At 48.1% G+C, this 25013-nt stretch overlaps 2 protein-coding genes across 2 annotated transcripts in view; one reads left to right on the top strand and one right to left on the bottom strand.

Moving 5' to 3' along the window:
• The window catches only part of BEST4 (bestrophin 4), a 203935-nt gene that overhangs the window by 26748 nt on the left and 152174 nt on the right, over positions 1-25013 (bottom strand). The gene's annotated exons all lie outside the window — the stretch shown is intronic.
• On the top strand, positions 1202-3302 carry LOC134957482 (E3 ubiquitin/ISG15 ligase TRIM25-like). Its single transcript, XM_063939450.1, has one exon. The coding sequence runs from the start codon at positions 1216-1218 to the stop codon at positions 3007-3009; it is 1794 nt and encodes a 597-aa protein (XP_063795520.1). The 5' UTR covers positions 1202-1215; the 3' UTR covers positions 3010-3302.

The raw sequence follows: 25013 nt of genomic DNA, 5'->3' as shown, positions 1-25013 counted from the left end.
AGCCACCAGTGCAGTCTGCACCCAAGGTATCGGAGACGGTGAGCTAGGAAGCGGGATGAGGCATCCTAACATCCACAGCACCGCTAGGCAATCAGTGGAGTCGGAGGCACAGGACCCTGCATGGCCCAACAGCAGAGATCTTCGGCTGGCAGGTGAGTGTACCACAGGGAGAAAGCCCACCACAACACTCCACAGAGGCAGGAGGGGTAACCCCACCAGTGTGCTAAACTCAAAGTAGGAAACTCCAGGCAAACAGAATAAACAACAGGATTAATACGGGAGAGCTGGCAAGATGCCCTGTTTTAGATTTTTTTTTAAACAAAATTTTAAAGTGGCCTCAAGTTACCCCCAAATCCCCTTTTTCTATTTTGACCTCCCATTTTTTAATTCCTTTGTAATTAAACAAAATGTATAAGCTTTCTACATTATTTTGCTTTTCTTTAAAAATGCACACAGCCATTTGACACCTTTTAAAGCTCCCATTACTTTCCTTATGCCCACTAACAGCCTTCTATATGGTCCTGCCAACGACGTTGTCACTATTTGGACAAAGGGGATGAATCAGAGCTGATCGTAGATCAGATTCTCTGACATGCGGGGGGACACCCAGCACAGGGCTAGTTCGCTCTGCATGTCAGGCCCAACGCCCCCCCCCCCCCCCCTTCACAGGTGGCGATGCTTTCGTACCAGCCGAGCAGTGCCGAGAAGCTCGATAGCTGCGCTGGCAAGCGGCTACCCGCCATGTTTTGAGTCGCATTAGCAATGGTCCAGACACGCCTGCGCTGTCCGGACCGTGCCCCCCTGAACGGCATTCTAACGCCATTGGCACACCCACTCCTGCCTCGCGACCGCCTCTGCCTGTCAAACAGGCAGAGGCGATCACACCAGTGAGATGCTCTGGCGTGCGCACTCCACAAAAGACTTCATCGCCTCAGAATTAGGCCCAAAATTCACACAATCTCGCTGCGAGTAGTGCAAATTGGCATTTCTAATTGAACTGTGTGAATCTCGTTGGGTGCACGCATAAAGGGGAGGTGTGAGTTTAAGGCGAAGTGTGTGAGTTTAACCATATGGGTCCATTAGTATACCTGTGTAATTGTGTATAACTAAATACAAGCCTCAGCCTCACCCTGTGTGGAGAATATGAGGACAGCCCACTGATTTCTGAGTGTCAGAGACTTTCACTTTCATTTCTCGACTCTTCTGCTACCAGCAATGGCATCTGCTGATCTGAGACGGGAGCTGGACTGTTCCATCTGCCTGAACATTTATACAGATCCTGTAACCCTGAGATGTGGACACAACTTCTGCCGGGTCTGTATTGATCATGTGCTGGATACACAGGGGGGGTCTGGAGTTTTCACCTGTCCAGAATGCAGAGCGGAGTATCCGGATCGTCCTCCCCTGGAGAGAAACAGAAAGCTCTGCAATATTGCAGAACGTGTACGCTCCATTCCAGAGGAGGGAACTGGGGTGTTCTGCACTTATTGTGTCCACTCTCAAGTACCTGTTCTTAAAACCTGTCTGAAGTGTGAAGCTTCTCTCTGTGATATACATTGGAGGACACACAACAAGTCAGCAGAACATGTCTTGGTTGATCCCACCACTTCCTTGGAGAAAAGAATATGCTCCGTCCATAAAGAGATCTTGAAGTATTTCTGCACTGAGGACGCTGTCTGCATCTGTGTGTCCTGCAGTTTGGCTGGGGAGCATCGGGGGCACCTGGTGGAGATGCTGGATGAGGCCTCTGAGAAGAAGAAGGAGAAGCTGAGAAATGTTCTGCAGAAACTGACCACAAAGAGAGAGGAGACTGAGAAAAGTATCCAGAGTCTGCAGGAACGCATGAGAGAAGATCATGGAAAAGCAGCTGGTTTATCGGAGACTATCACTGCCCTGTTTAGAGACATCAGGATACAGCTGGTGGGCCTAGAGAAGAGAGTCCTGAATGAGATCTCTAGGCAGGAAGAGCGCGTTTCACTCTCAGTCTCTGATCTGATCCAACAGCTGGAAATGAAGAAGGATGAGATGACCAGTAAGATGCATCACATTGAGGAACTGTGTGACATGTCTGATCCAATGACTCTTTTACAGGAACCAGACACAGGTGACTTGTCTGATACAGAGGAGCTGTGTTGTATGACTGATCTAAAGACTAATGTCCAAAAACAGGATAGGGAAGAGGGGGATACTGAGGAGGACGAGGAAGTGGAGGAGGGGTGCACTAATGAGGAGAGGGATAATGAGGGGGAGGAGGAGGAGGGCACTGAGGAGAATGAGGGGGATAATGAGGAAGAGGAGGAGAAGGAGGGCACTGAGGTGGGACATACCGAGGAGGGTGAGAGACATAATGAGCATGTCCATAAAGTAGGAGATCTGGACGTGGGTCTCATCTCAGGGAAATTACAAACATTATCTGATATAATAACAGGTATAAATGTATGCTTCTATGTGCAGAAACCAGAAGACATATCACTGGATGTAAACACAGCGGGTGATTATATACTTATATCAGGTGACATGAAAACTGCATCTGATTCTTCAATAGAACAGAATCATCCAGAGACACCAGAGAGATTTCAGGATCATTCTCAGGTATTAAGCACCAGGAGATTCTCCTCAGGGCGACATTACTTGGATGTGGATGTCAGTAAATCAATTTTTTGGAGTGTGGGAATGTGTTATCCCAGTATAGACAGGGAGGGAGATCAGTCTGTCATTGGAAATAATAACAAGTCTTGGTGCTTGGATAGGACTGATAATGAGTATTCAGTGATACATGATAGTGAAAAGATCCCGTTATCTGACAGTATTCCCTATGATAGAGTGAGGATATATCTGGATTACGAGGCTGGACAGCTGTCCTTTTATTCTCTGTGCGACATGATCCGACACTTACACACAGTCACTGCCACCTTCACTGAGCCCCTTCATGCAGCATTAGGTGTATGGGAAGAGGGTTCTATAAAGATATGTATGGAGAGTCTGGAGCCGTCAGGGAGGGGGGTCTGATTGGTGGAACATATAGGGCAGTATTCAATTCTTTTCACCCCCTTCCACACGCGTTCTGTTTCTGCTGACAGGCGTGGTATAATCATTTCAGCTCGCTACTCCCAGTGTAGCGAGGGCACCCTGCGCTTTACGCAGCTAAACCTGATTACTATGGGCGCAATATGTGCGATAACGGGGATTACTTTAGAAAGGAGATTGGGCGTGATATATCATTTGAATACCGCCCTTAGGGGGTAATTCTAAGTTGATCACAGCAGCAAATTTGTTAGCAGTTGGATAAAACCATGTGCACTGCAGGGGGGGGGGGGGGGCTGATATAACATGTGCAGAGAGAGTTAGATTTGGGTGGGTTATTTTGTTTCTGTGCAGGGTAAATACTGGCTGCTTTATTTCTACACTGCAATTTAGATTTCAGTTTGAATACACCCCACCCAAATCTAACTCTCTCTGCACATGTTACATCTGTCCCCCCTGCAGTGCACATGGGGGGTCATTCCGACCCGTTCGCTCGCTGTGGTTTCATGCAGCAGAGCGAACGGGCCCCTGCTGCGCATGCGCCGGCGCCTTTGTGCGCCGGCGCATGCGGCACGGCCGACGGCCGTGGCAGGACAGCGATCGCCTCTGCCTGATTGACAGGCAGAGGCGATCAATGGGCGGGAGGGGCGAAACGGCTGCGTTTAGCCGCTGTTTCGTAGGCGCGGTCCGGCCAACGCAGGCGTGGCCGGACTGAACGGGGGGCGGGCCACAGCGGCTGCGTGACATCACACGCAGCCGCTGCGGGCCGGGGAACGAGGAGTAGCTCCCGGCCAGCTCGCAAAAGCTGCGCTGGCCGGGAGTTACTCCTGAAGTGCAAAGGCATCGCCGCTGTGTGATGCCTTTGCACTTCTGCGAAGGGGGCTGGACTGACATGCGGGGCGGACTAGCCCCGCGCTGGGCATTCCCCCGCATGTCAGGAAAGTTGATCGTAGCTGTGCAAAATTTTGCACAGCTACGATCAACTCGGAATGACCCCCATGGTTTTGCTCAACTGCTAACAAATTTGCTGCTGCGATCAACTCAGAATTAGGCCCTTAGTGCATAGAGTGGTTTCCAAACTTTTTTGAATCACGGCGCCCTAGAATATCAGAATTTTTTCACGGCACCCCTAGGCCAAAAATTTCTTATTGAGAAATTTAGAAAGAAATATTACATTAAGTAGATCGCGTTTATATGTCATCCTTAGGGTCAGTTGTGTGGTGAGGGACAAGATTTGCTTCTGTTTGGCCACATAGTTTATGACTGGTAGCCACCAGCACTGGTTTTGCCTATTATGTTGACCATGAATAATTTTAATGGGTCCTGGACCACCAACCCAGGGCACCCCTGCAAGTGTCCCGAGGCACCCCAGGGAGCCACGGCACACAGTTTGGGAACCTCTGGCATAGACTGATGCAAGGGCAGCGGATACAGTCGTTTATATGTAGGAATTGCTGCATAATCTTGTGGACACTGCCGTTGTGATTCTGTGATCCAGCAGCTGTACTTCATGTCTGACATTATGGGGGAAATGTAATAGGGTGTGAGAATCAGAAAGTGAGAGATTTTGGTAAAACTCTGTTTTTTTTTTTTTTTTAAAGTGTTAATCATTTGGTTGGGTTCTTTTGTTTCTGTGCAGGGTAAATACTGGCTGCTTTATTTTTACACTGCAATTTAGATTTCAGTTTGAACACACCCCACCCAAATCTAACTCCCTGCACATGTTATATCTGCCCCCCCCCCCCCCCCCCCCCCTGCAGTGCACATGGTTTTGCCCAACTGCTAACAAAGTTCCTGCTGCGATCAACTCAGAATTAGCCCCAATGTTTCTATGTAACTAGTAATGAGTATTCCCCAGTCATTTGATAGTGGTGTAGTAGCTAATAAAAGTCACAAAATGTTCCTGTAATCTTGTATTATTGTCCTAGTAGCTGTTATGGTACTACAGTCCCGGTATTTCTGTAACAAGTCACCCCTGTAGGCTGGGACCACCGATCCCAGCTGAGCAGGACATCAGACATAAATCATCTCTCCATGGTAAAGCAGTGAATTAGAGAAGACCAACGCTGTTTCCTGGGGCCTCAAATGTGTGTTGGGGGCGCTGCCAGTGACTGAATTCCCTATGAATACTCCGGGTACAGAATTATCGTCACACGTACTGTATTTAAGTTTTCTCTTACGTCCTAGAGGATGCTGGGAACTCCAAAAGGACCATAGGTGTGCGCAGGGGGGGTGCCTGGTGCGCACAGGCACCCCCTAATGTCCGGCACCCCGATCTCACATGCCTGGTGCAGCGATCGCCGAGCAGGCTGATTACTGTCCCCTCTGTGTTGCACCCTGTCAGGATTGCATTACTGACCGGATGCCTGGGTTAATCAAGGGTGCCACTGCCACCGGCTTTCAAACTCCCGGCTCCACCTCCATGTACAAAAACAGCGTGATATGACGTGATGATGTCATGCTGCTCGCACGGCCACCTGTCACACCCGCCACACGCCCAACTCTCTCCTTCTATTCTATGCCAACACCAGCCACTGATGAGGAGCAGCAGGCAGCCAGCGTTCCTCTTAGGAAGACAAATTCAGTAATGGCAGGCGGCCGGCAGCAGCATTGACACGTCACTCGTTTTTCCAGCAGCAACAGTACTAGTCTTCCACTGTCAGTGTCAGTGAGTGACTGACTTACAAGTAAGCTGCTGCAGCTTGTAGGGGAAAGAGAGGGGGAGCCAGACCAGGCTGAGGAGGAGCAGTGTAATTGCAGTGAGTGCCATCAGGGGTGTTTGTTTGGTGCACACCACAACATCTGACAATGCATCTGTATTATTAGGATTGGTACAAGGGTGGATATTTTATATTGCGTTGACCATCAATAGATGGTGCTAGACATGCCCAAAAGGGGGTGCTAGACACTCCCCTCCAATGGTGCACCCCCTAATAAAATGTGCTGCGCACGCCTATGAAAAGGACCATGGGGTATAGACGGATCCGCAGGAGCTTGGGCACACTATAAAGACTTGAACTGGGTGTGAACTGGCTCCTCCCTCTATGCCCCTCCTCCAGACCTCAGTTAGATTCTGTGCCCAGGAGAGACTGGACACAGACAAGGGGAGCTCTACTGAGTTTCTCTAAAATACTTTGTTAGGTTTTTTATTTTCAGGTAGACCTGCTGGCTACAGGCTCCCTGCAGCGTGGGAGTGAGGGGAGAGAAGCAGGACCTACTTCTTCTGAGTTAAGGGCTCTGCTTCTCGGCTACTGGACACCATTAGCTACAGAGGGTTCGATCACTTGGTTCGCCTAGCTGCTTGTTCCCGGAGCCACGCCGTCACCCCCCTCACAGAAGCCAGAAGAAAGAAGCCGGGTGAGTATGTGAAGAACAGAAGACTTCGGTGACGGCAGAAGACTTCAGTAACGGAGGTACAGCGGTCGTGCTGCGCTCCATGCTCCCACACACCAACGGCACTCACTGGGTGCAGGGCGCTGGGGGGGGAGCGCCCTGAGCGGCAGGTTACTGATTTCTTAATAAGACTGGCCTTGAAAGCATTGTCGGTGCCTGGGCACCGTGTCTCATTCCCCCGCCAGCATGTTAGAGCGCGCTACGCGCCTTTGATCCCGCTTACATGGGTGCAGGGCGCCGGGGGGGGGGGGGAAGGGGGCGCCCTGGGCAGCATATATATATATATATAACAGTTTATTTATATATATATATATATATATATATATATATATAAAGTTTATTTATGGGTCCCGGGCGCCCCATGCGATAACCCCACCATTTGATAGCGGCGGGCGCGCTGCGCGCCGGTGCTCCCACACGCCGACAGTTTGCTTGGGTGCAGGGCGCACGGGGGGGAGCGCCCTGAGCAGCATTAGTTTCTGATGGTATATAGTGTCTTTACACTATATACGGTGCCCGACCTGTCTATATATAATATAATGGAGCTATAGCGCGCTGAGGGGGGGGGGGGCTTAGCCCTCACACATACAGGGTCAGCGCCATTTTCTCTCTGTCCCCCCCAAGAAGTATGTAATGCACAAACAAGGGGGGGGGGGCACAGTGTTTTAGTGTTATGTTACACTTATATAACACTAGTTGAGTTAGGAATGACCATGCAATCATTCTTGTGTGGATTTTCTGTGTGCCCTGTCAGATATACCCATTTTAGTACACTTGTGTCGACAGGCGTGAGTGTTCTGTTATAAACATCTATGGGGTTCACTGTCGGCATCGCCGACGCCCGTGGGTACTTGCTACAACATAAAAAGTAAATATTATATGGGAGGCACAATGGTATGTGGGTGACCCTGTCGGCACCAACTGTTGTCACCGGGGGTAACTGGACATGCTGTATCTGATTTATACCTGTGTATATACAGTTGTATGTTGCTTCCCTCGGACCGCTTGGGGTCGCAAAACGGTAATTTTGCCTGGTTACTAATCCCTGCTGTCGACTAATACTGGGGTTTTCTGTCGACTATAATGTATCCTGATAGATCCACAACTGGGGCTTTTCAGTACATGGTCATACATGTTCAGAACACATTAATGTCACTGGGGACCAGAAGGCTCGGGACAATCCGATTATATGTATGTTATATATATATATATATATATATATATATATATATATATTTAGGATATGTGGCTATATGTGTATTACAATATGTAAATTTATATTATGATTTATGATGAATACTGATGTAATAGTATTCCTTCCCATGTGCTGGTCGCACTGTTGATAAAGCTCTAGGTTAGCTGTGACTCACACCCTCTCCAGAAGTCCGAAGGGTTATTCTTTTTCCGCCACGGATGGAATATTGTGAAAGTCAACGACTGGTCGACACGGGGCCCGCTCTCAAGGGATCGTATGCAGGAAAGCTAAGTGTTATGCTTATTTTTCTATGCTGTGGGCTTTTGGCATTACAGGCACATGAGGGAGTGTTTGTGTTCGGTAAGTCATAAAATAGATTTACCCTAATGAGTGAGGGGAGGTTCCTTAGGTTGGTTCTTCTCTATAACTTTACGACAGGCTGCCGTACGTATACAGGTAGTGTGGCCGGGGGACTGCTGGGCTGACTCCGAGAGTTACTGGAGTTTTTCCCTGGGACGGTGTACCGCTGGTTGGGGGGATACCTCAGTTCAGCCAATCTCGGTGGATATTCTTGGTAAGTCTAACTTCGGGAGTTAGATTCCCTGGCACCTGTTGGTGACGCATTCTTTTGAGGGATGCAGTCATTTTAATCGGTAAAATACATTTTTTTTTTGTTTTTACCTTTCTGTACAGCCTGTGAAAGGTGAAAAGGTAAGAGTTCTGCAGCCTTGTTAGGTTCGCAGAAGAGGATGTTGTTTCTGTTTCTACCACATACACCACATGTCGCAGTGTCTATATGACGGGACCCCGCTCCGGTGAGGGCTCAGTCACTACTTTCAGTTAGTCCGAGAATAGACTAAGACCGGTGAGTTACTTATAGAATCCAAAGGGGGACATTCTGGAGTTATAGATGTTTCCCCTCACTGATTTTCTAATGGATATTGCCGTTTTTCCTCTGGAAGGGGAGGTAGTACGCGACGCCATACCAGGGGTGCGTCAGGTTCAGGGCCTTGTCCTCCTGTCCCGGGTATATATATATATATATATATATATATATATATAAAAAGGTTTACATGCGGTGTTCTACGCATTCAGATTACCTGGAGGGATAGCCAGGATTGTCTTGGCCATTTCACTGGAGTGATGGTTGTATGATGGTTTTTTTTCAATAGTAAGAACCATTGTTATTCTGTACTGAGATGTTCGCCTAATTGAGGCGAGGTCAAGAAACAAGTGGTGTAAATCGTTGTTTCTCTCTGACTCTTCTTCAACACAGGGAAGGGCTGTTGTTCCCAACGGCGCAGATGTCGGAGGTAGTATCAGGGTAGATACTAAACGGTTGAGGTTCTGTGTTCCTGTGGAAAGAGGTCTGAGGATCCTGAGTCGGATCAGATTTGTAGTGCCACTCCATCAATATGGTCCGTTGATGGAGAAATTGGGTGCGGCCTAAGAGGCCTTTTCGGTGAGCAGGTCAAATGCCAGAGTGGTTTTCATGGGACCTGTTGGGAATGTGGTGCAGGGTCTCACCGGCACATGCACCGGAATATAGTTCTAATGACCAGGATTTCACTCCTGTGGTGTCTGCTCAGTTCTCACCTCCTAGAGCAGAGGTTCTCAAACTTGGTCCTCGTGGGCCCACACAGTGCATGTTTTGCAGGTAACCCAGCAGGTGCACAGGTGTATTAATTACTCACTGACACATTTTAAAAGGTCCACAGGTGGAGCTAATTATTTCAATTGTGATTCTGTGAGGAGACCTGCAAAACATGCACTGTGTGGGCCCACGAGGACCAAGTTTGAGAACCTCTGTCCTAGAGGGTCGGAGGTTCGGGACCCAGGATTAGATCCTGGTGTTCATGTATGCAGATCTCCGAGGCTGGAGAGCAGTCCTTACATGGGAAGTATTTCCAGAGGAAACCGTCAGGCTGCGAAGCTTGTCTACAATAAGCTTTCTTGAATTAAGAGCGGTTTTCAACGAGCATATTCTTCGTGGTCTGCCCGTGTTATTTCTGTCGGATGACTTGACAGCAGTGGCGTAAGTAAGTCGCTAGGGCGGAACAAGGAACAAAGCGGCAATGGCAGTAGCTGAAATAGTTTTCCGCTGGGTGGAAAGACTGGTAAACGTTATATTGGCAGTCTTCGTTCCGGACGTAAACGAAGGAGGAATAGATTTCTTCTGCAGACGCGCTCTCCATCCGGGAGAAAGACTGTAGTCATCGAGAAGTTTCACAGAAGTGACAAGTCTTTGAGGAGTGTCTCAATTGGGAGTATTGGCGTCTCGCCTCAACGAGAGACCTCAGGAATAGGATTCCAGGTCAAGGATCACTCAAGCTATAGCAGTGGACGACCTCGTGACACCTTGGGTGTTTTCAGTCGGTATATGTATCCCCTTCGCTTCACTCTGCTGAAGGTGATAAACGTAAGAAGAACAGAGGTACCGGCGATCCTCATTGTTCTGGTCTAGCCAAGGAGGGCTTGGTATCCAGTTCTTCAAGATTTGTTCATATAAGATCCCTGGCCTCTTCCTCTACAGGAGGAACTATTACAACAAGATCCGGGCGCATATCAGGTCTTACCGCGGCAGCGTTTGACGGCGTGGCGGTTGAACGCCATATCGTGGTCCGAATGGGTATTCCCAATGAGGTCATTTCCACGCTTCTTCAGGCTAGACAGAAGTAACGGCAAAGCCTTACCACCGTATTTGGGTTTCAGGGCAGTTTTGGCCTTATAAATTTTCTTTAAAAAAAATAAATAAATAATTGGCCACCTTTCCAGAAGTTCAGGCTTTTGTGAAGGGAGTACTGCACATACAACCTCCATTTGTGCCCCATTGGCACGGTGGGATCTTGACGGGATGTTTCGTTTCTTGTGTCTCACTGATTGGAACCTTTATTAAGGGTTGTGTTACATTTTCTCTCTTGGAGAGTGGTCATGCTTTTGTCCTTTGGGCAACTGCGAGGCGGTTGTCGGAAGTAGCGGCTTGGTCTCGCAAGATCTCCTGTTTGACCTTCCAAGTGGATAGAATTGAGAACTCTGATAGTAGTTCTGCCGAAAAGGGTTTTCGGTGTTTATCAAAAACCTGCCTATTTTGATGCCTGTGGTTTCTTCAGCATTGGTTGGTTCAAAGTCTCTTGATGTAGTCAGGGCTTTGAAGATTTATGTCGCCAATTGGGCTCGGTTTGGGGTAACAGAGGCTCTGGTTGTCCGGTATGCTCCCAGCGTGCTTGGGGGGCCTGCGTCTCTGTAGTCTGTTACACGCTAGATCTGTGATACGATTTGACGTGCTGAATTGCCGTGACCGAAGTCGGGGGAGGCCCATTCTACTAGGTAGGTGGGCTCTTATTGGGCGGATGCCCGAGGTGTCTCGGCGGGTTAACCTTGCTGAGCGGCTACTTGGTTGGGGTTCAAACACCTTTGCTCTTCAAGTTTGATACCCTGGCTGATGGGGACCTCATGTTTGCTCAATCGGTGCTGCAGAGTCTTCTGCACACTCTCCCGCCCGTTCTGGAGCTTTGGTATAGACCCCATGGTCCTTTTGGAGTCCGCAGCATCCTCTAGGACGTAAGAGAAAATAGGATTTTAGTACCTACCGGTAAATCCTTTTCTCCTAGTCCGTAGAGGATGCTGGGCGCCCGTTCCAGTGCGTACTGTGTCTGCAGTTATTGATTTTGGTGGCACTTGGTGGTATTTTTTATCGTTCAGGCTATTGCTGATGTTGTTCATGCCTTGGCATGTGGTTTCTTATTATTGGTTGGGTTGACACACGGGTTGTGTTCCATATTCTCTCAGCATATGGCTGTGTGTTTTTCATATCGTGGGCTGGTATTCTGTTGAAGGCCATGTCTTGCGGTATGTTCGTGGTGTGAGCTGGTATAACACTCACTGTGTTTAACTTATAAATTCTTTCCTCGAAATGTCCATCTATCTGGAGGAGCGGCATAGAGGGAGGAGCCAGTTCACACCCAGTTCAAGTCTTTATAGTGTGCCCAAGCTCCTGCGGATCCGTCTATACCCCATGGTCCTTTTGGAGTCCCCAGCATCCTCTACGGACTAGGAGAAAAGGATTTACCGGTAGGTACTAAAATCCTATTTTTTTGTTTTTGTGTGAAACTTCTCAAGTATGTTATTACTCATGTCATCATGCGTGTAATTACAGAAACGTATACTGGTCTACTTTTTTGGACCTACCTACCCTGACATCATGGTGTGAATCATAGCACTGCGCAGTGGGGGTAGGCCACAATGATGCTATTTGTAGATAATTGCAACATCAAGGTCTTACTAAGATCAGCGGGGAAGGGACCAGGCAGGATTAAGGAAGGTGGCCTATTGCCTCGGAGGACCAGGAGAACCCTCCTTAAACGTGTGAGTTTACCGATGATCCAGAGAGAGGAGGCAAGTATGTAATAATTGCGTCTATCCCCCATGATACATTCTGATGTAGCCACATTTTTTTTGCACAGCGACCGATTATCAAACTACTGCGCATGCGTGACAGACAGTGGCGATGATTCTGTGCGAAAATTACAATTGCACGGCATACGCAAGGTGATTGACTGGAAGAGGCCATTTGTGGGTGGTAACTGGCCATTTACTGGGTGTGTCCGGAAAAACACAGGCGTTCCCAAGCGTTTTCTGGAAGGGTGTGTGACATCAGCTCCGGCCCCGATCAGCCTGATTTCTTCGCACTGGAGGAGTAAGTCCTGGGCTACGCACTGCACAGAATGGGAAAATCATTCGATGGTGAGTGTGGTGCGAACGGTTTTGCGCTGTCTGCTGACTGAGGGGAATTTTCGCACAGCGTACACATGCAATCACACACTTGCATGGGGTAAATTATCATTCCCCCTGGGCGGCGACTATCTGATCGCAGGACAGTGTCATTTGGTCTCAATTGTCATTGCAAGAGAGTTTGGGTTTCCAGCTCAGCCATAGAAAACCAGACACTGATCTCGATGGTGAATGGATCAGTCATGCAAATCAGCATTTGTTTAAAGGTTTATGGAAAGTCAATTTTTCTTTTGCTGCTGTTCATCATTTCAAAATAGATTTTAAGCTATAAGATAATTCTGTGTGTTCACAGTATCCATATTAGCAGCACACAAAGGTCGACGTAACAAGAAAGATAAATGTAATAACAGGATTTTAATACCTACCGGTAAATCCTTTTCTATAAGTCCGTAGAGGATGTTGGGGACACCAAAAGAACCATGGGATATAGGCCCTCATTCCGAGTTGTTTGCTCGTTCTTTTTCATCGCATTGCAGCGATTTTCCGCAAACTGCGCATGCGCAATGTTCGCACTGCGGCTGCGCCAAGTAAATTTGCTAAGAAGTTTGGTACTTTGCTCACGGCATTACGAGGTTTTTTCTTCGTTCTGGTGATCGTTGTGTGATTGACAGGAAGTGGGTGTTTCTGGGCGGAAACTGGCCGTTTTATGGGAGTGTGTGAAAAAACGCTGCCGTTTCTGGGAAAAACGCGGGAGTGGCTGGAGAAACGGGGGAGTGTCTGGGCGAACGCTGGGTGTGTTTGTGACGTCAAACCAGGAACGAAACTGACTGAACTGATCGCAGTGGCAGAGTAAGTGTCGAGCTACTCAGAAACTGCTTAGAAATTTCTATTCGCAATTTTGAGAATCTTTCGTTCGCAATTTTGCTAAGCTAAGATTCACTCCCAGTAGGCGGCGGCTTAGCGTGTGCAATGCTGCTAAAAGCAGCTTGCGAGCGAACAACTCGGAATGAGGGCCATAGACTGATCCGCAGGAGACATGGGCACTTTAAGACTTTCAAAGGGGGCGTGACCTGGCTCCTCCCTCTATATCCCTCCCCAGACTCAGTTTGGAACTGTGCCCGGAGAGATGGACATTTTGAGGAAAGGAATTAACAACAAGGTGAGCATCATACCAGCTCACCCCATAAACATGCCGAATAACATGGCATTCAACTGAACACATGCCAACGGACATGAACAAAATTCAGCAACAAGCTGAAGAAACCATAACACAACCTGTGTGTAACCAGAACTAATCTGCAGATACAGTACGCACTGGGACAGGCGCCCAACATCCTCTACGGACTTATAGAAAAGGATTTACCGGTAGGTATTAAAATCCTGTTTTCTATTACGTCCTTGAGGATGTTGGGGACACCAAAAGAACCATGGGATTATACCAAAGCTCTATAAAGGGCGGGAGAGTGCGGATGACTCTGCAGCACCGATTGACCAAACTTTAGGTCTTCATCGGCCAAGGTATCAAACTTGTAAAACTTAGCAAACGTGTTTGACCCCGACCAAGTAGCAGCTCGGCAAAGTTGTAATGCCGAGACACCCCGGGCAGCCGCCCATGACGAGCCCACCTTCCTAGTGGAATGGGCTTTTACTGATTTAGGTAACGGCAAACTTGCCGTGGAATGAGCCTGCTGAATCGTGTGACATATCCAGCGGGCAATGGTCTGCTTGGAAGCAGGATACCCAAGTTTATTGGGAGCATATAGCACAAACAGAGACTCTGTTTTTATAACTGGAGCCGTTCTGGCAACGTAAATTTTCAAAGCTCTGACGACATCCAGAGACTTTTCCTCAGCCAAAGTGCCAGTAGCCACTGGCACCACAATAGGTTGGTTAATATGAAAAGAGGAAACCACCTTTGGCAGAAATTGTTGGCGAGTTCTCAATTCTGCTTTATCTTCATGGAAGATCAAATAAGGGCTCTTGTGAGACAAGGCCGCCAATTCAGACACCCGCCTTGCGGATGCCAATGCTAACAAAATGACAACCTTCCAAGTGAGGAATTTCAACTCCACTTTACTTAAAGGTTCAAACCAATGTGATTTTAGGAATGTCAAAACCACATTAAGATCCCAAGGTGCCACAGGTGGCACAAAAGGAGGTTGGATGTGCAGGACCCCTTTTACAAAGGTCTGCACCTCAGGAAGTGAGGCCAATTGTTTCTGAAAGAAAATTGACAAAGCAGAAATCTGCACTTTTATGGAGCCTAATTTAAGGCCCGCATCCACTCCATTTTGTAGAAAATGGAGAAAACGTCCAAGGTCAAACTTCTCCACTGGAGCTTTCTTGGACTCGCACCAGGAAATATATTTCCTCCAAATACGGTGATAGTGTTTCGACGTCACACCCTTCCTAGCAAGGATAAGAGTGGGGATGACTTCATCAGGAATACCCTTACGGGCTAAAATCTGGCGTTCAACCGCCATGCCGTCAAACGTAGCCGCTGTAAGTCTTGATAGACGAACGGCCCCTGCCGCAGCAGATCCTCGCGAAGAGGAAGAGGCCATGGATCTTCGACTAACAACTCCTGAAGATCCAGGTACCAAATTCTCCTTGGCCAGTCTGGAACTACAAGGAGCGCTGGAATCTGTGATTTTCTTAGGATTCTCAGAACCTTTGGAATGAGAGGAAGCGGAGGGAAAACGTACACCGACGGATACACCCAAGGTGACGTCAGTGCATCCACTGCCGCCGCCTGTGGGTCCCTGGACCGGGAACAATACTTTTAGTAGTTTTTTGTTGTGGCGGCGGCATCATATCTATGTGGGGAACCTCCCTACTAACAAATCTATGGGGGAAGACCTCCTGATGGAGGCTCCACTCTCCTGGATGTAGATCGTGTCTGCTTCCCAGTTGTCCACTCCCGGAAGGAAAATTGCAGACAGAGCGCTTACCCGAGTCTCTGCCCAGCGAAGAATCCTTGTGGTTTCTGCCATTGCTGTTCTGCTCTTTGTGCCGCCTTGGCGGTTTATGTACGCTACTGCTGTCACATTGTCCGATTGGATCAGGACAGGCCGGTTTTGAAGAAGATGCTCCGCTTGTAGAAGGCCGTTGTAAATGTCCCTCAACTCCAGCACGTTTATGTGAAGAAGAGTTTCCTGACTTGACCATCTTCCTTGGAAGGTCACCCCTTGTGTGACTGCTCCCCAACCCCGGAGACTTTTATCCGTGGTCACTAGGATCCAGTCTTGGATCCCGAATCTGCGTCCTTCTAAGAGGTGAGAGCTGTGTAGCCACCACAGGAGTGAGATTCTGGTGTTGGGGGATAGAACTATCCTTCCGGCGCATATGAAGGTGGGTTCCGGACCATTTGTCCAACAGGTCCCACTGAAACACTCTGGCATGCAACCTCCCGAATTGGAGGGCCTCCTATGCCGCCACCATCTTCCCCAGCAATCGAATGCATTGATGAATGGAGACAGTTGGTAGTTTCAGAATGAGTTTTACCAAACTCTGAATTTCCAGTGCTTTCTCCGGAGGGAGGAACACTCTCAGCTGGACTGTGTCCAGAATCATACCCAAAAATGCCAACCGGGTTGTTGGAAATAAGTGTGATTTCGGCAGGTTCAAGAGCCAGCCGTGCTGTTGTAGAAGCGACAGAGACAGTGCAATGTCCTGTACCAGTTTTTCCTTGGAACTCGCCTTTATCAGGAGATCGTCCAAGTACAGGATAATTGTAACTCCTCTTTTTCTGAGGAGAACCATCATTTCTACCATGACTTTTGTGAAAATCCTCAGAGCCGTGGCCAGGCCAAACGTCAACGTCTGAAATTGGTAATGAGTATCCTGGATTGCAAACCGGAGATAACTCTGATGAGGGGGATAAATGGGAACATGAAGGTAGGCATCCTTTATGTCTAAAGACACCATGAATTCCCCCTCTTCCAGTCTGGAGATCACCGCTCGGAGAGACTCCATCTTGAATTTGAATTTCTTCAGGAAAAATTTTTGAGATTTTAGGTTGAGGATTGGTCGTACCGAGCCATCCGGCTTCGGCACTACAAATAGGCTTGCATAAAACCCCTCCCCTTGTTGCGCCCGTGGAACCGGGATCACAACCTGATTTTAACATAATTTTTATATTGCTCCACAGACTAGAACTCTGTCTGGAAGCGAAACTGGTAAGGGTGATTTGAAAAAAACGGCGAGGGGGAACGTCTTGGAATTCCAGTTTGTACCCTTGGGTCACAATTTGTAACACCCAAGGGTCCAGGTCCGAGCGAACCCAAACCTGACTGAAAAGTCTTAGACGTGCCCCCACCGGTGCGGTCTCCTGTAAGGGATACCCGGCGTCATGCGGTGGATTTGGCAGAAGCCGGGGAGGACTTCTCCTTTTCTATATTTATTGGGCCAAAAGGACTGCATTTAATAGTGCGGTTTCTTCTGTTGCACAGGAGCACTAGGTAAATAAGTAGATTTACCCGCTGTGGCCGCTGATACTAAATCAGTAAGGCCGTCACCAAACAGTTCCCCACCCTTAAAGGGAAAGGACTCCATATTTTTCTTGGAATCGGCGTCAGCATTCCATTGATGAGTCCATAGCGCACGCCTAGCTGCAATTGACATAGCATTAGCCTTAGCCCCCAGGAGGCCAGCATCTCTTGCAGCCTCTTTCAAGTACGCAGCCGCGTCCCTGATATAACCAAGCATCACTAGGATGCTATCCCTATCCAAAGTATCTAAATCCGCAGATAAACTTTCAGCCCATTTTTCAATGGCGCTACTAACCCACGCTGATGCAATAAGCGGTCTAAGCTGCGTCCCCGTGGTAGTAAAAATAGCTTTTAAAGTAGCCTCCTGCTTACGATCAGCCGGCTCCTTATGAGTCGTCGACTGAGCCGCAGGGAGCGCTACCTGTTTAGACAAGCGTGCTAGGGCTTTGTCTACTGTGGGTGGTATTTCCCACTTATCCCTATCCGCTGCGGGAAAGGGGTATGCCACCTTGATCCTATTAGGAATGAGAAATTTCTTATCAGGTGTATTCCAAATGCCATCAAAAAGGTCATTTAGTTCAAAACAAGGAGGAAAAGAAACCGAGCGTCTCTTTTCTTTGTAAATAAGGACCCTCGTTTCTGGTGTAAAGGGGTCCTCGTCAATACGTAATATGTCTTTGACAGCCACAATCATATATTGAATACTCTTAGCCAATTTAGGATCTAATCTAGAATCAGCATAATCGGCACCGGTATCAGAGTCCGTGTCGGTATCTGTGTCATCTAATTGGTCAACACCACGTTTTAGTGACCCTTGTAATAAAGCGTCATCTACTGATCTCTTCCAAATCTGCAGTTGAGAGTCAGATTCAGTAAACTTTTGATTTAATAGAGTAACATTAGCATTTAAAGCATTTAAAGCAGTTAACCAATCAGCAGTCGGCGGTGCCGACAGGACCCCCAAAACATTTGGTGTCCCCAATAAATTATCCCCCTGAGAGGAAAATTCTGCCTCAGACATGTTGTCTCCCTAACAGCACCCAAAAGAAAGCCTGTGAGGGAACAAAAGGAAAGGAGCCAGCTCACACTCCAGCGCCAAAGTGCAGGTCTGAAAAACACCCTCAAGTGTCACAGAGCTGCAGCGCTTTAATATGTATGTAAATAATCTGCCCCCCCCTCCTCGTTTTATAGCCCCTGGTACTTGCTGCTGTGAGGAAGGACCAGCGCTGCTGCTTGGAGGAGGAAATGGCGCCCAGTGAGCCTGGAGGAAAAAGCCCCGCCCCCAACATGGCGCGCTTCTTCTCGCTTATCTTTACATGTTTATCCTGGTGGGGGTTTGCGGGCAGTGCCAGGGCACTGTACAGATATGCCAGCCTTATTTATGAGGTATTTTTAGCTCCCCAGGGCGCCCCCAAACCCCCCCCCCCCAGCGCCCTGCAACCAGCGGTGTGTACAGTCCGGGAGCCTGGCGCGCACTGAGCAAATCACGCTGTGCGGTACCTCTATATGCCGTCTTTGTTGAAGAGAAGATGTCTTTTCCTCACATACTTACCTGTCTTCTGACTTCTGTCTTGAAAAGGGGGGACCGCAAGCTGTGGGAGCGAGCATCCAGGAGAGCCCGACGTTCATCTCCCCTCAGGAGCTGAAGGCATCCTGTCAGCAGCAGCAGAGCCCTGAAACTCATTAGAAGTGGGTCTAGACTGCTCTCCCCTCTTTCCCACGAAGCAGGGAGTCTGTAGCCAGCAGATCTCCCCAAAATAAAAAACCTAACATTAAGTCTTTTCAGAGAAACTCTAAGACCTCCCCCGAGTGCCTCCATCTCGCAGGGCACATTTTCTAAACTGAGTCTGGGGAGGGATATAGAGGGAGGAGCCAGGTCACGCCGCCTTTGAAAGTCTTAAAGTGCCCATGTCTCCTGCGGATCCGTCTATATCCCATGGTTCTTTTGGTGTCCCCAACATCCTCAAGGACGTAATAGAAAATACTGTAAATAATGTTGACACAAGGAATATAAATGTAACATTACGTGATATCACAAGGGTGGTACAGGTAACAGTAGTGACATCACAAGGAAGATAAATGTAACCATAGTGACGTTGCAAGGATGGTACAGGTAACAGTAGTGACATCACAAGGATGGTACCGGTAACAGCAGTGACATCACAAGGAAGATGAATGTATCTATAGAGACTTCACAAGGATGGTACTGGTAACAGTAGTGACATCGCAAGGAAGATAAATGTAACCATAGTGATATACTGTAACAAGGATGGTACTGGTAACAGTAGTGACATCACAAGGATGGTACATGTAACAGTGACATCACAAGGATGGTACTGGTAACAGTAGGGACATCAGAAGGAAGATGAATGTAGCTATAGAGACGTCACAAGGATGGTACAGGTAACAGTAGTGACATCACAAGGACGGTACAGGTGTGAGGTATTTATTTTGTCGGCTGTCAGGATACCGCCTGTCGGGTTACCAACGCCGGAATCCCGACCACCGGCTGGAATTCCCACTCGGGTGGTGGTGTGGACCAGGGGGAATATAACCCGGATCCAAAGTGTGGCAAGCGCCCTGAGCCCACGAGAGGACACAATGCGCTCACCAACTGTATTTAGGCCGCTGGGATCACGAAAGCCGGGATATCATACTGAATCCGTACAGGTAACAGTAGTGATGTCACAAGGAAGATAAATTTAACCATATAGTGAAGTCACAAGGAAGGTACAGGTAACAGTAGTGACATCACAAGGAGGATAAATGTAACATCAGTGATGTCACAGGGATGAACCAGTAACAGTAATGAAATCACAGGGATGGTAAAGATAACAGTTGTGACATCACAAGGATGGTACAGGTAAGAGTAGTGATGTCAACGTGATATCACAAGGATGGTACAGGTAACAGTTGTGACGCCACTAGGAAGATAAATGTAACACTAGTGATGTCACAAGGATGGTGCCGGTAACAGTGACATCACAAGGATTGCACAGGTAATATTAATGATGTTACAAGTATGTTACAGGTAACAGTAGTGACGAGACAAGGAAGATAAATGTAACACTAGTGATGTCACAAGGATGGTGCCGGTAACAGTGACATCACAAGGATTGCACAGGTAATATTAATGATGTCACAAGTATGTTACAGGTAACAGTAGTGACGAGACAAGGAAGATAAATGTAACACTAGTGATGTCACAAGGATGGTGCCGGTAACAGTGACAACACAAGGATTGCACAGGTAATATTAATGATGTCACAAGTATGTTACAGGTAACAGTAGTGACGAGACAAGGAAGATAAATGTAACACTAGTGATGTCACAAGGATGGTGCCGGTAACAGTGACATCACAAGGATTGCACAGGTAATATTAGTGATGTCAAAAGTATCTTCCCGGTAACAGTAGTGATGAGACTGGTGGTATTCATGTGACCGGCGGTCGGGAGACCGACGGTCACATGACCTCCACCGACATCCCGCCCCCTCACTATCCCGATGGTCGGCATGCCGACCAACAGGGACTATTTCCACTCGTGGGTTCCCCACGACACCCATAGAGTGGGAATAGAACCGAGCCCGCAAGGGGCTTGCTGCACTCGCCCCTCCCCGCCGGGATCCCGGCGTCGGTATGCTGTCCGGCGGGACCGCCGGTCAGACATACTACACCCTGACGAGACAAGGAAGATAAATGTAACCTCAGTGGCGTCACTGGGATGGTGCAGGTAACAGTAGTGATGCCACTAGGAAGATAAATGTAACACTAGTGATGTGGCAAGGATGGTACAGGTAACATTGGTGATGTCACAAGGATGGTACAGGTAACATTGGTGATGTCACATGGATGGTACAGGTAACAGTAGTGTTGTCATGGGGAAGGTGCAGGTAACATTACTGATGGAATAGGGATGGTACTGGTAACATTGGTGATGTCATGGGGGTGGTATAGATAACATTAGTGATATAACGGTAAAAGGTATATGTAACATTAGTGATGTCGCATACCTCCCAACTTTCATGAGCAGAGATTCGGGACACCAAAAAGGGGCATGTCCTCTACAAAAGGGAGTGTGGGGTCACAGGACTAGCGCCTTCCATTTTCGTCACTGTAGGGCATGGCCAGCGCTTTGTGAGGTACTGGCCATGGCCCCAGTCCCACCGCATCTATTCACAGCTGCTCTACAGCAGAGCCAGGGGCAAATAGAGGACTTCTAGAGGGGGGTTTCCAAATGCATTCCACAATCTCCAGCTCTGCAGGAACATTGGAGCAAGTGTGGGAGTCTGGGGAAGAGGTTGACGAACCTAGTACTGACCCTGGACATACTGTATATGTACACATTGCTCCTTTTTTACACTGAATATATAGATGGTCTATAGTATAGGCTGTATCAAACATATTTTATATAAATAATGGTCCAGTGTGGAGATTGAGGGCTCAGATCCACACACACAGCAAACTTGGTAGAAGAAGCTGCTGCCACTGGGCACGTGCTCTGTCCTTTATACTGCATGTTGTGGTGGCAGCTCAAGTAATTGTATTATATACCGTTGCTATTGTGGTCATAATTTGAGCTGCTGGCCAAGAGGAGGGGGGTTTCCAGGCATCTGGAAACCTCCCTGCATTTGCCTATGAAAGCAGCGAGTGACAGGGATCCTCCCAAACCCCCCCCCCCCCCCACCACCACCACCACCACCACCATAACAACCACCGTGGGACAATAAAACAGGACTGTCCCACAAAAATCGGGACAGTTGTGAGGTATGATGTTACAGGCATGGTACAGGTAACATAAGTGATGTAACAGGGAAGGTACAGGTAACATTATTGACACCCCCTGGTCAAGGGTGTAGCTACCATAGGTGCAGGGAGTGCAGCTGCTAATGGGGCCAGAGCTGAGAGAGGCCCGCCTTCCCTGCCAAAGTTACATGTGATATATGGGCCCTTACAAATGTTTCCCTTGGAGCCTACAATATATCTAGTTACACCCCTGGACCTGCTCATTGTAATGTGTTATAAAATAAACTGGAGGGCACTGCATGTCATAAAGTGAATTGGGGTACTGTGTGACATAATGTGTACTGGCAGTCCTACAATGTGACATTATGTGAACTAGGGCACTACCATACCTCCCAACATTGAAGATTATCAAATAGGGACTCCCACGCAGCTTTGCCACGCGTGCCTGAAAAAGGGGTGTGACCTTGGGAGGGGATGTGGCTTTGCGGGAACACCACTATTGCGAACCACTCCTCCCATTTCATCACTGTGGGGGCATGCACAACGCTCTGTGAGCTGCTGGCCATGCCCCCAGTCCCACTGTATCCCATGAATAGACGCTGTGCGCATGCACAGGGACTCCTCCCGCCTCTTCCCTCCTCCTCTCTGATACTGCTGTTGCTGGAGTCTTATTTCACAATCTAGTAGCCTGCCCCGGCACTAAAACCACCTTTCTAGATTCTCTATCTCTCTTTCTCTCTCTCCTTCCTACCATTGTCTTTCCTCAGCTCTTGTGCTAAACACCCTTGTTTTTTTCTGCCTGTCTCTCCCACTCATACTTTCCTTTCATGTCCCAGTAAACCCTTTTACCCCAATTTACCACCTTTACTCCCTCCTATAGAGATCTCACATACCCTTTGCTTCTACCCTTCACATTCTCGCTTGTCACCCTCTCCTCGTCACCCACTACCTCCCTCCACTTTTCACCAACTCTCCGTCACCCTCTGCATCTCCCTGTCACCCATTGCATCTCTCTGTCACCCTCAGTTTGTCATTCTCTCACCATCTCCCCGTCGTCCTCTGCCTGCCACCCTCTCCCTGTCACCCACTGCTTTTTCATTTCCCCCTTTCCTTCTCTTTCCTGTCACCCTCTGCCTCTCCCTATCACCATGTCACACATTGCCTCTGCCTTTCACCCACTCTACATTACCGCTTATGTCTTCCTACCTCCCTATCACCCACTGCTACTCTCTCTTCCCATTCACCTCTCCCCGTCACCCTCTGTCTCTCCTTATCACCTTCTGCTGGTCATCCTCATCCCTGTCACCCACTGCCATGTAACATATTGTAAACTTGGGGTGGGCGGAGAAGGGAGGCCCAAAGCATATTTTTGCATCTGGGCCCACCATTCATAAATTCCGCTACTGAGGCTGGGAGTACTGATCCCGGCTGGGCAGGATATCCAGCCGTACGGCAGAGACCTAAATCATCTCTGTTAAAGCTGTTCCCTAGAGGAGACCCACTCTGTTAACTGGGGGCTCAAATGTGTGTTTGGGACACTGCCAATGGCTGAATTCCCTATGAATATTCCGGATACAAAATTATGGTAATACTCAAGGTGCGTACACATGGGACGAGACTTTAAATGGTCTGGCCTTTTTCAACTGATTAGATCGACAAATCATTTAAAAAGTGTTGTGTGTACGCACTATGACAATGCCGATGCGCACACCCGTGGGTCGCTAGCAACAGCCTCAGATCTTTTGTACATACAAGAAGATCTAGGGATGTCCCTAGCGATGCCATGCTGCCAAATGCAGCATGGCCCCAACTACCCCCCCTCCACCCCCACCCACCCCTTGCCGTCGTTCATCGCTGCCGGCATCGGCAAGTGTGTATGCCAGTGGTTCCCAAACTTTTTTGAATCACGGTATCCGATATTTTTTCACGGCACCCCTAGGCCAAAAGCGTCTTATTGAGAAGTTTAGAAAGAAATATTAAATTAAGTAAATTGTGTTTATATGTCATCCTTATGGTCAGTTATGTGGTGAGGGATAAGATTTGCTTCTGTTTGTTTTGTTCACATATTTTATGAATGACAGCCACCAGCACTGGTTTTGCCTATTACATTGATCAGAAATAATTTGAATTGGTTCTGGACCACCAATTCAAGGCACCCCTGCAAGTGCCCCAAGCACCCCAGGGTGCTACGGCACACAGTTTGAGAACCATTGGTGTATGCAGTTGCCAATGCCGGCCCCACCGCCTGGTCCCAACGCTGATAATGTTGCAACGTATGCACATCATCCCGTGTGTACCCAGCTTAACTGAATTAAAGTTTTTTTTTTTTTGTTTTGTATGAAACTTCTCAAGTATGTTATTACTCATGTCATCATGCGTGTAATTATAGAGACCTATACTTGTCTACTTTTTGGACCTACCTACCCTGACATTAGTGTCATCATGGTGTGAATCATGGCACTGCGCAGTGGGGGTAGGCCACAATGATGCTATTTGTAGATAACTGCAATGTCGTGGTCTTACCAAGATCAGTGGGGAAGGGACCAGGATTAAAGAAGGAGGCCTATTACCCCGGAGGGTCCAGGAGAACCCTCCATAAAGGTGCGTGTCTACCAGTGATCCAGAGAGAGGAGGCAAGTATGTAATAATCATATATAGTGGCAGATGCTCAATTAGCTTAGTGATATTATTCAGGTGCTTGAAAGGGAGTGGTTTTTCTAAGCCGGAAAAAAAAACACTTCCAACACTGTACTTTCACCTGCATTTCTGCAATTCTACTAATCTGTTTATCTTACAACCACCACTCCTATTTCCACATTTATACTATTTACCTCATCCACACTACAGCATGTCTAGCTTGTCATTATCACCCCCAACACTCTGCCCTATCCTTTTCTCTGTCCCCTGCTCCCACCTCTATCCTTCTCCCCTAGTCTCCTACATTTCCTTCTTTCTACCCTCCTTTGTCTCCCATCCACTCCACTGCCTCACTTCCACTTCTCCCCTGACATCCCTCTGTCATTCACCTCTACCCTACCATGGGCCCAATCGTCCACCACTCTGCCCTGCTCCCTCACTCCTCCCTACCTCACCTCATATCCCTTTGTACCACAATTTACTCCCTCCATGCTCAACTGCTGCAGTGTCCCTTCCTAGTCCAGGAGCCAGCACCCTCACTACATCTTCACTACATCCTCTGTATCCATGTCTTCTAAATCCATCTCACCTCATTGCTACAGCAACCCTGATAATCTCATTCACATCACTCCCTCAGACTCTCTCCCTCTCTCCTGTGCCCTCTGGAATGCCAAATCTGTCTATAATAAACTGGTCATGACCTATTCATCTCAAACTCCTTGCATCTCCTAGCCATCACTAAAACTTTGCTTACCCCCTCTGACACAGTTTATCCCACTGCTCTCTCTGCTCCCTATC

This window comes from Pseudophryne corroboree, chromosome 9 (assembly GCF_028390025.1).
Source record: "Pseudophryne corroboree isolate aPseCor3 chromosome 9, aPseCor3.hap2, whole genome shotgun sequence".
Taxonomy (NCBI): domain Eukaryota; kingdom Metazoa; phylum Chordata; class Amphibia; order Anura; family Myobatrachidae; genus Pseudophryne; species Pseudophryne corroboree.
The sequence above is the reverse complement of the archived record's forward strand: the minus strand, read 5'-3'. Positions and strand labels throughout refer to the sequence as shown.

Excerpts from the sequence above, each read along its gene's own strand:
- LOC134957482 (XM_063939450.1), top strand. The coding sequence starts at position 1,216 with ATGGCATCTGCTGATCTGAGACGGGAGCTGGACTGTTCCATCTGCCTG.